We start from the raw sequence: 15,890 nt of genomic DNA on the forward strand, positions 1-15,890 counted from the left end.
CTACATTACATGGTTACGTTTACATCCTGGACCAGTGCACAAAGACACTTTAATAACTTTTGCACAAAGTCACTTTGTTCTATGCATATTTGCACACCATCTTTCTTACAAAATATCAAAATTTCTCAATTCCTTAAATGCTCTTGTACGGTACAGTATATTTCAATTTGTACAGTATATTTCTATTTTTCATGTACAGCATATTTCTATTTTTATTTCTATTTTTCCTAGTTTAATTTATTTTTTTCAATTTAATTTTTCTATCTTATTTCTTTTATTCATATTTATTTCTTATTATAAGCTTAATTCTCTTTCAGGGTCACTGGCAGTCGTATAAGCATTTCACTACATTTCGTACTGTGTATGACTGTGTATGTGACAAATAAAATTTGAATTTGAATTTTAGACAGGCTCTAAAAACTGCTAGGACCGAGCATCTTAGCCAACTGATAGCAAGAAACCAAAATATTCCCAAGTTCTTATTTAGTACAGTGGCTCGACTAACAAAACCTAAGATGCCTGCAGAGAGTACTCCACAACATTTTAGTAGTGAAGACTTTATGGACTTCTTTAATGAAAAAATCGATAGCATCAGGAAGAAAATAACGGAGGTTCAACCTCTAATAGTGGCAACTACGCTAATTCTCTCCATTTGTTCTGTAATTTTCTACCTATCCCGAGGCATTTGGAGATTGTACCAGCTTCAGTAGACAAAGGCCAAGCCTGCGAGGATCCTGAGGCATCCAGAGAAGGACCAGCTTCAGCTGGATTCTGCTTTATGATGGTTGGAGCTACACATTCTGCTTCTGTGCTCCCAGTGATCCAGACCCCATCTGCCCTTTGCACCTACTGACTCATCCCTATGTTGAACTGGACTTCATGTTAATTTAAAGAATTTCTGTTATATTGTACTTTTAGCTGCATAACACACATGCTGTTATATCATCTCTATCTGTTATCACCCAGATGAGGATGGGTTCCCTGTTGAGTCTGGTTCCTCTCAAGGTTTCTTCCTATTGCCATCTCAGGGAGTTTTTCCTTGCCACTGTCGCCTTCACCCTTGGCTTGCTCATCAGAGACATTTCATTCATTCATCTCATTATTATCCAGACACATTTTTCTCACACATACACAATTTATTATTATTATTATTATTATTATTATTATTAATTATTTTATTTAAAAAATATATTCTTTTTTTAAATTTCTTTATTTTTTTAATTATTATTTTTTACTGAATTTCTTTCATTTTTGTGAAGCTGCTTTGAGACAATGACCATTGTTAAAAGCACTATATGAATAAAATTGAATTGAATTGAATTGAATAAAGTAAAAATAAAACAAATTAACCTGCACTTTACCCTTAAAAAAAGTAAAATTAAATCCAGACAGATAAGTGTTTCCGTTTGTCAGGCTTTGAGTATGTGTGTGTATGTGTGTATATGTGTGTCAGTGTGTGTGAATCTAAAGTTAGCACCTCTCTCCCCTTTCTTGTCTTACACAGTTACCCTTCCTCCACTCTTTTCACACGCGCGCACACAGCGGAAACACTGTTTTATCGGAAAAAATAAGAAATCTTTCTAATGACACTTAATTGAACGACACACAAACAGAATCACCACTGTAAAGTAAAAATAAAACAAATTAACCTGAACTTTACCTTTGAAAAGAATTGTGACAGAGTCTGTGTGTGTGTGTGTGTGTGTGTGTGTGTGTGTCTCGGTGTCCAATGGCATGCACACCATTGAGCAGGCTGATACAAAGAATAAAAATTTATTTTTATAGTTTCTAATGAGACTTGTTTTTACTTTACATGGCGCTGTACACACACGCATACAGATACAAAATAAAATATGTTTTACGCACACACATGTGGTCACAGTGTCATGGTAAACAGTAAACACGTGCACGGATATTGATTATACCAGTAAGAGACACGCACTAAGACCCATCAGGGGAGACGATTACCCACAACTCACAGTGAAAGAAAGAGAAAAAACGTTGGCTCAGTTGTGATCACATGATGCTCAGCATCAAACAAGAAGCACATACATATATATATGTATGTATGTATGTATGTATTTTCTACACAATAAGTCCAAGATACTCAAATAAACTCTTAATAAATGACACCGAATGAACATTCTCAAGCGGTCTCATGCATCACTTGTTTCTACACAAGAACTTACCTGTTGCACTCTTTTAAATTATAATTCTTTTATAACCCCTATAAGCATGAGAGCCACATACTTACACTGTACATCCAGGTAGACAGATGAGTTGTGATCTCCATGCTGGTTTTGAGCTCTACAGTAGTATAAACCACTGTGTGTAGAATCAGTGGTGTTGATGGTGAGATGGTCTCCGGTTCCTATCTGCTCTCCGTTCTCTCTGTACCAGGTGTAGTTCAGCACTGCTGGGTTTGCATCACTGCTGCAACTCAGAGACACTGAACTGCCCAAAACCACTGAAGCAGATGGAGATGCTGATACTAATATGTTTCTAGGACCATCTGAAGGAGGAAGAACAGAAGGATGTGAAACAGGGGTCTGATCTTAAATCAATTTCAGTATATGTCTTTTTCTGGCTTTATCTTTAGATATCTCTATCCTTTCTTTTTTTTAATCATAAACTAGCTGCAAAGGGGCCTCTTCTGAGTTTCGTGATTTGTGTAAATTTATTTTTGGGACTTTTAAGTTGAGTTTAGTGTTCCGAGCAGTTGTTCTATTTACGTTCATATTTAACTTAGCTGGCACTACTAACTAAAATAGATACAGAAATATTTACATTAAGACATTTGGCAGATGCCCTTATCCACAGTGACTTAGATATTTTATCTCATTATACATCTGAGCAGTTGAGGATTAAGGGCCTTTCTCAAGGGCCCAACAGGAACAACCTGATGGTCGTGGGATTTGAACCTGGGACCGTCCGAACCATAGTCAAATGCCATAACTATTGAAAATGATTTGTTAATTCAATTTAAATGAGGTTTGGGATGTTTAGCCATGATCCTTCTCTTTAATTTCCTACTTAGTCTAACAGCACTAAACCGCATGCATAACGTTTTCCAAAGCGCAGCGGCAGAAGTAGACTAATGATTATGAATGTGTCAGAGAAAAACAGCAGGGAGACTGACTCTGACCATTTAAATAATTCATTGATAAATTTGTGACTTCTTTGGTTTCGGCTGTAGTGTTGGAGGTGATCATGTCATCTCGTCGCCTCCACAGCAGTGGGCGTGTCTATAATTCACTTTTCATACGAATTACATCATCTGAAATTAGTTTTTTGTTAGTTTATATAAAAGCACAAATTTCTCTTCCTATAAATATATATTTTTTACGTCTGTGAGACAAGTATACACAGAGTTTCAGTTCATTTTTTGACACTCAAGTTCACATTTACTTTGCTTAAATTTGCTGCAAATAAGAAACACCTATATTTAAATTAATTCCTAAATTTGTACTGTAATTTTAGTACTGTGATTATTAATTTGTTTAATTACAATGTTTGACTTTATTGTATCCGCTACTACGTTCAGCTCATTAATCCCTGAGAGAATGAACTAAGGCCAGAGGCGTCAGTCTAGTTATATAGCGCCACTCAGTGGTAAAAGCCCGCAAACACACAAACTTAAATGCTGTCACCGGGAGATGCGGCGGTAAAGTCATTATTCCAAATGAGTACCATATGTATGTGGGACATCTGTTCATAACCGCGATCCTATTGTTTACACCAGAGATATGATGTTAGCATTTAGCAACACACCATTGCTATTTCAGGAAAAGCTAGATATTCCCCGCAAGCTAAGAAGAGGTGCTAACAAGCTGGTGCTTTGTGTCGAGCCAAAAGGAGACATTACAAACCAACTCTCCCATCCATTGTCATGGGGAATGTTAGATCTCTACCCAAAAAAATGGATGAACTAGCAGCTTTTACCAGGCATCAGGGATTGTAGCATCTTGCTGTTTACAGAGTCATGGCTAACCAAGCTAATACCGGATATGATTGTGGCTCTGGATGGATTACAAGTACTGCGCATGGACAGAACAGCGGAGAGTGGTAAGAGAAAGGGAGGAGGGCTGGCAGTATTTGTGAAGAATAAGCCAAGTCACATAACTATTAAAGAGCAAATCTGATGGCTTGCATTGGCTGTTAGCCATTGCCATGAGATCATAATATCTGCCTAGGGGAGGCACGCATGTTATCGCGATAGCTGCATGAATTCCCCCTCTGCTGACGGTAAAAAAGCATGTGATGTCCTGCATTCTTTTGTTTACAGCAGAGGTGTCAAACATCTGTCCCGCGGGCCGAATACGGCACACTAAGGCATCCACCGGGATGATTTAAACAAAAATATTAATTATATAATTAATATAAATAAAATATTAAAGCATTTGGCAGATGCTCTTATTCAGAGATTATGTAGGAAGCACTACTGAAGACTTTTTTGTGGCCTACAAAGTGGTCCGCTGCAGGTTCCCTACTGCAGAGAGGAAAAGACTGGACAAGCTGATTAGGAAGGCCAGCTAAGTCCTGGGAATTTACCTGGTCACTGTACAGGAGGTGGGAGAAAGGAGGATGGTAACTAAGCTATCATCATTGCTGGAGAATGACTCTCACCGCTTGTATGAAACAGTTTCATCTCTGAGCAGCTCCTTCAGTGACAGGCTGTGACATCTGATAGCAAGAAACCAAAATATTCCCAAGTTCTTATTTAGTACAGTGGCTCGACTAACAAAACCTAAGATGCCTGCAGAGAGTACTCCACAACATTTTAGTAGTGAAGACTTTATGGACTTCTTTAATGAAAAAATCGATAGCATCAGGAAGAAAATAACGGAGGTTCAACCTCTAATAGTGGCAACTACGCTAATTCTCTCCATTTGTTCTGTAATTTTCTACCTATCCCGAGGCATTTGGAGATTGTACCAGCTTCAGTAGACAAAGGCCAAGCCTGCGAGGATCCTGAGGCATCCAGAGAAGGACCAGCTTCAGCTGGATTCTGCTTTATGATGGTTGGAGCTACACATTCTGCTTCTGTGCTCCCAGTGATCCAGACCCCATCTGCCCTTTGCACCTACTGACTCATCTCTATGTTGAACTGGACTTCATGTTAATTTAAAGAATTTCTGTTATATTGTACTTTTAGCTGCATAACACACATGCTGTTATATCATCTCTATCTGTTATCACCCAGATGAGGATGGGTTCCCTGTTGAGTCTGGTTCCTCTCAAGGTTTCTTCCTATTGCCATCTCAGGGAGTTTTTCCTTGCCACTGTCGCCTTCACCCTTGGCTTGCTCATCAGAGACATTTCATTCATTCATCTCATTATTATCCAGACACATTTTTCTCACACATACACAATTTATTATTATTATTATTATTAATTATTTTATTTAAAAAATATATTCTTTTTTTAAATTTCTTTATTTTTTTAATTATTATTTTTTACTGAATTTCTTTCATTTTTGTGAAGCTGCTTTGAGACAATGACCATTGTTAAAAGCACTATATGAATAAAATTGAATTGAATTGAATTGAATAAAGTAAAAATAAAACAAATTAACCTGCACTTTACCCTTAAAAAAAGTAAAATTAAATCCAGACAGATAAGTGTTTCCGTTTGTCAGGCTTTGAGTATGTGTGTGTATGTGTGTATATGTGTGTCAGTGTGTGTGAATCTAAAGTTAGCACCTCTCTCCCCTTTCTTGTCTTACACAGTTACCCTTCCTCCACTCTTTTCACACGCGCGCACACAGCGGAAACACTGTTTTATCGGAAAAAATAAGAAATCTTTCTAATGACACTTAATTAAACGACACACAAACAGAATCACCACTGTAAAGTAAAAATAAAACAAATTAACCTGAACTTTACCTTTGAAAAGAATTGTGACAGAGTCTGTGTGTGTGTGTGTGTGTGTGTGTGTGTGTGGCTCGGTGTCCAATGGCATGCACACCATTGAGCAGGCTGATACAAAGAATAAAAATTTATTTTTATAGTTTCTAATGAGACTTGTTTTTACTTTACATGGCGCTGTACACACACGCATACAGATACAAAATAAAATATGTTTTACGCACACACATGTGGTCACAGTGTCATGGTAAACAGTAAACACGTGCACGGATATTGATTATACCAGTAAGAGACACGCACTAAGACCCATCAGGGGAGACGATTACCCACAATTCCGCAGTGAAAGACAGAGAAAAAACGTTGGCTCAGTTGTGATCACATGATGCTCAGCATCAAACAAGAAGCACATACATATATATATATGTATGTATGTATGTATGTATTTTCTACACAATAAGTCCAAGATACTCAAATAAACTCTTAATAAATGACACCGAATGAACATTCTCAAGCGGTCTCATGCATCACTTGTTTCTACACAAGAACTTACCTGTTGCACTCTTTTAAATTATAATTCTTTTATAACCCCTATAAGCATGAGAGCCACATACTTACACTGTACATCCAGGTAGACAGATGAGTTGTGATCTCCATGCTGGTTTTGAGCTCTACAGTAGTATAAACCACTGTGTGTAGAATCAGTGGTGTTGATGGTGAGATGGTCTCCGGTTCCTATCTGCTCTCCGTTCTCTCTGTACCAGGTGTAGTTCAGCACTGCTGGGTTTGCATCACTGCTGCAACTCAGAGACACTGAACTGCCCAAAACCACTGAAGCAGATGGAGATGCTGATACTAATGTGTTTCTAGGACCATCTGAAGAAGGAAGAACGGAAGGATGTGAAACAGGGGTCTGATGTTAAATCAATTTCAGTATATGTCTTTTTCTGGCTTTATCTTTAGATATCTTTATCGTTTCTTTTTTTATTCATAAACTAGCTGCAAAGGGGCCTCTTCTGAGTTTCGTGATTTGTGTAAATTTATTTTTGGGACTTTTAAGTTGAGTTTAGTGTTCCGAGCAGTTGTGCTATTTATGTTCATATTTAACTTAGCTGGCACAACTAAAATAGATACAGAATTATTTACATTACGACATTTGGCAGATGCCCTTATCCACAGTGACTTAGATATTTTATCTCATTATACATCTGAGCAGTTGAGGATTAAGGGCCTTTCTCAAGGGCCCAACAGGAACAACCTGATGGTCGTGGGATTTGAACCTGGGACCGTCCGAACCATAGTCAAATGCCATAACTATTGAAAATGATTTGTTAATTCAATTTAAATGAGGTTTGGGATGTTTAGCCATGATCCTTCTCTTTAATTTCCTACTTAGTCTAACAGCACTAAACCGCATGCATAACGTTTTCCAAAGCGCAGCGGCAGAAGTAGACTAATGATTATGAATGTGTCAGAGAAAAACAGCAGGGAGACTGACTCTGACCATTTAAATAATTCATTGATAAATTTGTGACTTCTTTGGTTTCGGCTGTAGTGTTGGAGGTGATCATGTCATCTCGTCGCCTCCACAGCAGTGGGCGTGTCTATAATTCACTTTTCATACGAATTACATCATCTGAAATTAGTTTTTTGTTAGTTTATATAAAAGCACAAATTTCTCTTCCTATAAATATATATTTTTTACGTCTGTGAGACAAGTATACACAGAGTTTCAGTTCATTTTTTGACACTCAAGTTCACATTTACTTTGCTTAAATTTGCTGCAAATAAGAAACACCTATATTTAAATTAATTCCTAAATTTGTACTGTAATTTTAGTACTGTGATTATTAATTTGTTTAATTACAATGTTTGACTTTATTGTATCCGCTACTACGTTCAGCTCATTAATCCCTGAGAGAATGAACTAAGGCCAGAGGCGTCAGTCTAGTTATATAGCGCCACTCAGTGGTAAAAGCCCGCAAACACACAAACTTAAATGCTGTCACCGGGAGATGCGGCGGTAAAGTCATTATTCCAAATGAGTACCATATGTATGTGGGACATCTGTTCATAACCGCGATCCTATTGTTTACACCAGAGATCTGATGTTAGCATTTAGCAACACAGCATTGCTACTTCAGGAAAAGCTAGATATTCCCCGCAAGCTAAGAAGAGGAAGATAGGAAAACAAGCTGGTGCTCTGTGTCGAGCCAAAAGGAGACATTACAAACCAACTCTCCCATCCATTGTCATGGGGAATTATAGATCTCTACCCAAAAAAACGGATGAACTAGCAGCTCTTACCAGGCATCAGGGATTGTAGCATCTTGCTGTTTACAGAGTCATGGCTAACCAAGCTAATACCGGATATGATTGTGGCTCTGGACGGATTACAAGTACTGCGCATGGACAGAACAGCGGAGAGTGGTAAGAGAAAGGGAGGAGGGCTGGCAGTATTTGTGAAGAATAAGCCAAGTCACATAACTATTAAAGAGCAAATCTGATGGCTTGCATTGGCTGTTAGCCATTGCCATGAGATCATAATATCTGCCTAGGGGAGGCACGCATGTTATCGCGATAGCTGCATGAATTCCCCCTCTGCTGACGGTAAAAAAGCATGTGATGTCCTGCATTCTTTTGTTTACAGCAGAGGTGTCAAACATCTGTCCCGCGGGCCGAATACGGCACACTAAGGCGTCCACCGGGATGATTTAAACAAAAATATTAATTATATAATTAATATAAATAAAATATTAAAGCATTTGGCAGATGCTCTTATTCAGAGATTATGTAGGAAGCACTACTGAAGACTTTTTTGTGGCCTACAAAGTGGTCCGCTGCAGGTTCCCTACTGCAGAGAGGAAAAGACTGGACAAGCTGATTAGGAAGGCCAGCTAAGTCCTGGGAATTTACCTGGTCACTGTACAGGAGGTGGGAGAAAGGAGGATGGTAACTAAGCTATCATCATTGCTGGAGAATGACTCTCACCGCTTGTATGAAACAGTATAATCTCTGAGCAGCTCCTTCAGTGACAGGCTGTGACATCCTAATCATCTAAAGAAGTGATATCAAAGGTCTTTTATCCCTGGTGCTATTATAATCAGAGATGCTCCCAGTGAACTAGTATCCATAATTCACACTGTTGTATACTGTATACTGTTATATAATAAAACATATACAATACTTAAATTTTACAATGGTTACAATATCTTACATATAATAATTCTATTTTACAATACAGTTATAATATCTTAAATTTGTGTGCAATGGCAACTGTGCAATAACAACATTGTTAAACTTTGCAACAGCATTTTTAGCTGTGCAATATTATACTAGTATAATACAAACAATACAATATTATTGTATTCTTTTTCTTTTGTATTTATACACTGTACTGTCACTATTTTCTATTTGCATAATTTTTTCTTTGCTGCTGTAACAAAGAAATTTCCCCGCTGTGGGATTAATAAAGGTATATCTTATCTTATCTTATCTTATCTTATCATATCTTATCTTATCTTATCTTATCTTATGTGACATTGTATTAAGAATATTCCAGCACTGTACGCACACTGCACATCCAGGTAGACAGATGAGTTGTGATCTCCATGCTGGTTTTGAGCTCTACAGTAGTATGAACCACTGTGTGTAGAATCAGTGGTGTTGATGGTGAGATGGTCTCCAGTTCCTATCTGCTCTCTGTTCTCTTTGTACCAGGTGTAGTTCACCACTGATGGGTTTGCAACACTAGTACATTTAAGAGACACTGAACTGCCCAAAACCACTGAAGCAGAAGGAGATGCTGATACTGATGTGTTTCTAGGACCATCTGAAGGAATAAGAACAGAGGGATGTGAAATCAATTTTAGTATTTTCTGAAATTTCTGTCGTTTTAGGTAAAGATAAAGAAAATCAATAATTTTTAAATGTATTTTAATCTCTATAATGAGCTGCACTTGGACTTCTGATTGTTGTTTTTTGTAAATTATGTTTTGGACTTTTAAGTTGATCTCCTCTTGTGCTTCCCACATTTGTTTACAGGTGTTACAGTTTAGTTGTCCTATTTAATTTCATAGTTTTCTTTTGTACTATGTCTTACATCTTATTAGTTTGTTGTTTTTGTTTATCATTGTTTAAATTGCTCCCATTTGAGTATCTGCTGGATTTACCTCTATTTTGTTTTCTAGTTTTGTGTTATTAATGAATGTTTTAGTACCAGTCTTCTAGCTTGCCATAAGGCCATATAGCAGGACATTTGTCGGATTGTGTTCCAGCACAGCATGCAGTGGAGTGGATATGAGATCTCACCACCCAAGAGTAGGGATCAGCACCCACCTGATTCATCTAAATAAGGGAGTTTAATGGTTAAACCTCCAGCACGCAGTCTTAAGCAGAGTTCCACCATCTTGCTGCATATACACCACACGCCCTCCACTGCCCTGGTTTGACGACATCATGCCCAGTTCACACCCCAGTCTCATGGATGTCATGCTGGAGCCCTAACCAGAATTTAAAACTTCACTCCCGCACAGCACCCCAGTCTCACTGATGTCATGTTGGTGCCACTACTACCTGACTTCAGTGATGCCATGGATATGCCAGCATAATGTTTTCACCAAAAGCTCCAAGCTTTGTTTCAGTTGTTTAACATAGCCTCCATGACAAGCACCCAGCCAGCCCCAATGCCCAGCTGAATATTTCAGCATTTTAGTTAGGGACCACAAGTCATAGTTTTAACCTTTTTTACTTATTTTGAAGATTTCCGGCACTTCATGTTTTTTCTTCTTTACGAGTGTATAAGTAAGTCATTGTGAAATGCACTATGGACATCATAGACACGAAGTTTGTTCTGCTTTCCTGCTTTTTTGGACTTTGTTTACAGTCATACAGTAGGTACTTTAGTCAACAAAAATGGCAGATGCTCTTATTCATAGATAACGTAGGGAGCACTACTGAAGACTTTTTTGGACTCTGTGGTGGCTTACAAAGTGGTCCGCTGCAGGGTCCCTACTGCAGAGAGGAAAAGACTGGACAAGCTGATTAGGAAGGCCAGCACAGTCCTGGGAATTTACCTGGTGACAGTACAGGAGGTGGGTGGAAGGAGGATGGTAACTAAGCTATCGTCATTGCTGGAGAATGACTCTCACCGCTTGTATGAAACAGTATAATCTCTGAGCAGTTCCTTCAGTGACAGGCTGTGACATCCTAATCATCTGAAGAAGTGATATCAAAAATCTTTTATCCCTGGTGCTATTATAATCAGAGATGCTCCATGTGAACTAGTATCCAAAATTCACACTGTTGTATACTGTTATATAATAAAACATATACAATACTTAAATTTTACAATGGTTACAATATCTTACATATAATAATTCTATTTTACAATACAGTTGTAACATCTTAAATTTGTGTGCAATGGCAACGGTGCAATAACAACATTGTTAAACTTTGCAATATTACCCGTGTGCAATTCATTGCAATAGAAACTGTGCAGCAGCACTTTAGCTGTGCAATATTATCCTCATTGCAATAGGAGCTGTGCAATATTACATTTGTGCAAGTTTTTGGAGTAGTGCAATTTGTTTAAAAGTGCAATTATTGTATTGTTTTTCTTTTTCTTTTGTATTTATACACTGTACTGTCACTATTTTCTATTTGCACAATTTTTTCTTTGCTGCTGTAACAAAGAAATTTCCCCGCTATGGGATCAATAAAGGTATATCTTATCTTATAATATATTATCTTATTTCATCTTACTTTATCTTATCTTATCTTATCTTATCTTATCTTATGTCACATTGTATTAAGAATATTCCAGCACTGTACTCACACTGTACATCCAGGTACACAGATGAGTTTTGATCTCCGTGCTGGTTTTGAGCTCTACAGTAGTATAAACCACTGTGTGTAGAATCAGTGGTGTTGATGGTAAGATGGTCTCCGGTTCCTATCTGCTCTCTTTTCTCTTTGTACCAGGTGTAGTTCACCACTGATGGGTTTGCATCACTGCTGCAACTCAGAGACACTAAACTGCCCAAAACCACTGAAGCAGATGGAGATGCTGATACTGATGTGTTTCTAGGACCATCTGAAGGAATAAGAACAGAGGAATGTGAAACACGGGAGTGATGTTGAATCAATTTCAGTATTTTCTGAAATTTCTGTCGTTTTAGGTAAAGATAAAGAAATTCAATAATTTTTAAATGTATTTTAATCTCTATAATGAACTACACTTGGACTTCTGTTCTTTGTGAATAATGTGTAGCAGGATGAGCTGTCTCATCATGTTGATTATATTTATGTGAGCACCTTATTTACAACCGGTTATATTGGCATACTCCTGGTTGGAGGACTTCCGGGTTACCTAGTTCGTGTCCGAGATTTTTCCAGGCGCTAGCCAATCCGCTTGCCTGTGGGCTGTTATAAAGGTAGCGGAAGAGCCTTTCAGGTAGCGCGCCCGCCTCCTTTTGGTTGTGTACCTGATTTCCGGTCTTGCCACAGGTTTCCTCTGGACTTATTAACAGAGAGGTATTTTTTTACCAGCCCTGTTTGTAGAGTGCGCGCGCTGTTTTATGGTGCGTCAGACTTTCGCTTCCATATAAGTGATGTCATTTTTCTGTGGACTTTCCTGTGCGTAGCGTGCACATCGTTTTGTTGCGTGTCTGACTTCCGCTTCCGTCTCAGTTTTTACCTAGACGGTTGGGTTGCGTTGTTAACAACATTGCCTGACTGGAGTCGGTAAGTGGCTCGTTCCCTGTACTTCCTAGTTGTACCGGGATTGCTAGGGGTTATTCATTCAGCATCCGGAAACAGGAACTATAGGTTGAACTGGGTGCTGTGGACAAATGCATGAACGCTGCGGTTTTGCTTTGTTTTGTTTTGCTTTGCCTGAACGCTGCTTTGCCTGAATGCTGCTTCGCATGAACGCTGTTTTTGCCTGCATGATTTATTTTTGTTTCATTTTGTTTGCTTTACTGGATAAATATACACCATATACTGGCTTCACTGCTGTGTTGCATGACTGCTGCTTTATTGGCGGGCTGCTTTGCTATCTTACGGCGGTGTATGCATTCTTTGAGTTTATTTTTAAATTAAAAGTTTTGTCTCTTTCCTGTCTTTCTTTCTTTTTTTGTTTTTAAATACAATGGTGTGAAAAACTATTTGCCCCCTTCCTGATTTCTTATTCTTTTGCATGTTTGTCACAGTTAGATGTTTCTGCTCATCAAAAACCATTAACAATTAGTCAAAAATAACATAATTGAACACAAAATGCAGTTTTTAAATGAAGGTTTACGTTATTGAGGGAGAAAAAAACCTCCAAATCTACATGGCCCTGTGTGAAAAAGTGATTGCCCCCCTTGTTAAAAAATAACTTAACTGTGGTTTATCACACCTGAGTTCAATTTCTGTAGTCACCCCCAGGCCTGATTACTGCCACACCTGTTTCAATCGAGAAATCACTTAAATAGGAGCTACCTGACACAGAGAAGTAGACCAAAAGCACCTCAAAAGCTAGACATCATGCCAAGATCCAAAGAAATTTAGGAACAAATGAGAACAAAAGTAATTGAGATCTATCAGTCTGGTAAAGGTTATAAAGCCATTTCTAAAGCTTTGGGACTCCAGCGAACCACAGTGAGAGCCATTATCCACAAATGGCAAAAACATGAAACAGTGGTGAACCTTCCCAGGAGTGGCCGGCCAACCAAAATTACCCCAAGAGCGCAGAGACAACTTATCTGAGAGGCCACAAAAGACCCCAGGACAACATCTAAAGAACTGCAGGCCTCACTTGCCTCAATTAAGGTCAGTGTTCACGACTCCACCATAAGAAAGAGACTGGGCAAAAACGGCCTGCATGGCAGATTTTCAAGGCGCAAAACACTTTTAAGCAAAAAGAACATTAAGGCTTGTCTCAATTTTGCTAAAAAACATCTCAATGATTGCCAAGACTTTTGGGAAAATACCTTGTGGACCGACGAGACAAAAGTTGAACTTTTTGGAAGGTGCGTGTCCCGTTACATCTGGCGTAAAAGTAACACAGCATTTCAGAAAAAGAACATTATACCAACAGTAAAATATGGTGGTGGTAGTGTGATGGTCTGGGGTTGTTTTGCTGCTTCAGGACCTGGAAGGCTTGCTGTGATAGATGGAACCATGAATTCTACTGTATACCAAAAAATCCTGAAGGAGAATGTCCGGCCATCTGTTTGTCAACTCAAGCTGAAGCGATCTTGGGTGCTGCAGCAGGACAATGACCCAAAACACACCAGCAAATCCACCTCTGAATGGCTGAAGAAAAACAAAATGAAGACTTTGGAGTGGCCTAGTCAAAGTCCTGACCTGAATCCTATTGAGATGTTGTGGCATGACCTTAAAAAGGCGGTTCATGCTAAAAAACCCTCAAATAAAGCTAAATTACAACAATTCTGCAAAGATGAGTGGGCCAAAATTCCTCCAGAGCGCTGTAAAAGACTCGTTGCAAGTTATCGCAAACGCTTGATTGCAGTTATTGCTGCTAAGGGTGGCCCAACCAGTTATTAGGTTCAGGGGGCAATTACTTTTTCACACAGGGCCATGTAGGTTTGGATTTTTTTTCTCCCTAAATAATATAAAACATCCTTTAAAAACTGCATTTTGTGTTTACTTGTGTTATCTTTGACTAATAGTAAAATGTGTTTGATGGTCAAAAACATTTTGTGTGACAAACATGTAAAAGAATAAGAAATCAGGAAGGGGGCAAATAGTTTTTCACACCTGTGTATATGTCTCAATCTTGTAGAGCTGTGAGCTAAAGGTGGTGGCAGTGCGACGTGTTGGGGTTTGTTTCCCCTCTTCGTGTGCGTGTTGGTCACTCCTCTGTGTCGATTGTCAGTGAATTGTGGGTGGATGTGATTCACGTGTGTTTGGGGTGATTCTGGCCTGGATCTTCATCCCCTCCTTGTCTGTCATAGTCGGCCATCCACTGGTAAGCTCCAGCTCTAGTCTGATGGTACGTTTTATCATGTGTGTCATTCTTAGCTTAGCATATCTTTGATGTCGCCAAACTAAAGCTACTTTTAGTATTGTTATACATAACTCTGGGATTATTACATTGTGTATGATTTGTGAGAAAATAAACGTTTATGTACGAAATCCATGCCTATTGCATCTTCAGTGAATGTACCTGGGTGCCTTAGTTAATTTAATAATTAGGGTAGTTTATTTCCTTGGGTGCAATTCCCAAGGTGGCGTAATTGGCTACAGTAGTTAACAGTAGGGGAGCGGCAGAGCACGAGCCAGCGCCCCCCTAGCACTCGCCACATATGTTTGGGACTTTTAAGTTGATCTCCTCTTGTGCTTCGCACATTTGTTCACAGGTGTTACAGTTTAGTTGTCCTATTTAATTTCATAGTTTTCTTTTGTACTATGTCTTACATCTTATTAGTTTGTTGTTTTTGTTTATCATTGTTTAAATTGCTCCCATTTGAGTATATGCGGGAATTACCTTTATTTTGTTTTCTAGTTTTGTGTTATTAGTGAATGTTTTAGTACCTGTCTTATAGCTTGCCATACGGCCATATAGCAGGACATTTGTCGAATTGTGTTCCAGCACAGCATGCAGTGGAGTGGATATGAGATCTCACCACCCAAGAGTAGGGATCAGCACCCACCTAATTCATCACCTACAGTATTCATCTTTCAACCATGCAAATCTCAAGTCAGTGCTTCCTAGATTCCATTAATATGTGGACTTTGCAACAAGATGGGAAAAAACGCTGGATCTTGTTTACACAAACATCCCCGGCGCACATCAGCTGTAGTGAGACACAGCACCTGGTCGTTCGGTGGACGGGGGGTCTTCCTCGCCGCCACGTCCCCACTTCGTGTACTCAGACCACATGTCCGTTATGCTAATTCCAGCATACAGACCACTCATCAGGCGTTCAAAACCGGTTCTGAAGCAGGTGAAAACCTAGCCAGCAGGAGCCATCTCTGCTATTTAGGACTGTTTCGAGAACACTGACTGAAACATGTTTA

At 38.8% G+C, this 15,890-nt stretch overlaps 1 protein-coding gene across 5 annotated transcripts in view; it reads right to left on the minus strand.

Annotated features, from left to right (window-relative positions):
• LOC128533917 (B-cell receptor CD22-like) overlaps positions 1-15,890 on the minus strand; it is a 95,575-nt gene that overhangs the window by 30,255 nt on the left and 49,430 nt on the right. For 3 of the 5 annotated variants that reach the window (XM_053508149.1, XM_053508147.1, XM_053508145.1), the window contains 4 exons: positions 11,701-11,958; positions 9,439-9,696; positions 6,483-6,740; positions 2,255-2,512 (listed from right to left, as the gene is read on the minus strand). In XM_053508149.1, the coding sequence (XP_053364124.1) occupies positions 2,255-2,512; positions 6,483-6,740; positions 9,439-9,696; positions 11,701-11,958 (1,032 nt within the window). The remainder of the gene's footprint in view (positions 1-2,254; positions 2,513-6,482; positions 6,741-9,438; positions 9,697-11,700; positions 11,959-15,890) is intronic. The other 2 variants (XM_053508146.1, XM_053508148.1) reach the window with 2 other exon arrangements.

The sequence above is a fragment of the Clarias gariepinus genome, chromosome 12 (genome assembly GCF_024256425.1).
Source record: "Clarias gariepinus isolate MV-2021 ecotype Netherlands chromosome 12, CGAR_prim_01v2, whole genome shotgun sequence".
Classification (NCBI taxonomy): Eukaryota; Metazoa; Chordata; class Actinopteri; order Siluriformes; family Clariidae; genus Clarias; species Clarias gariepinus.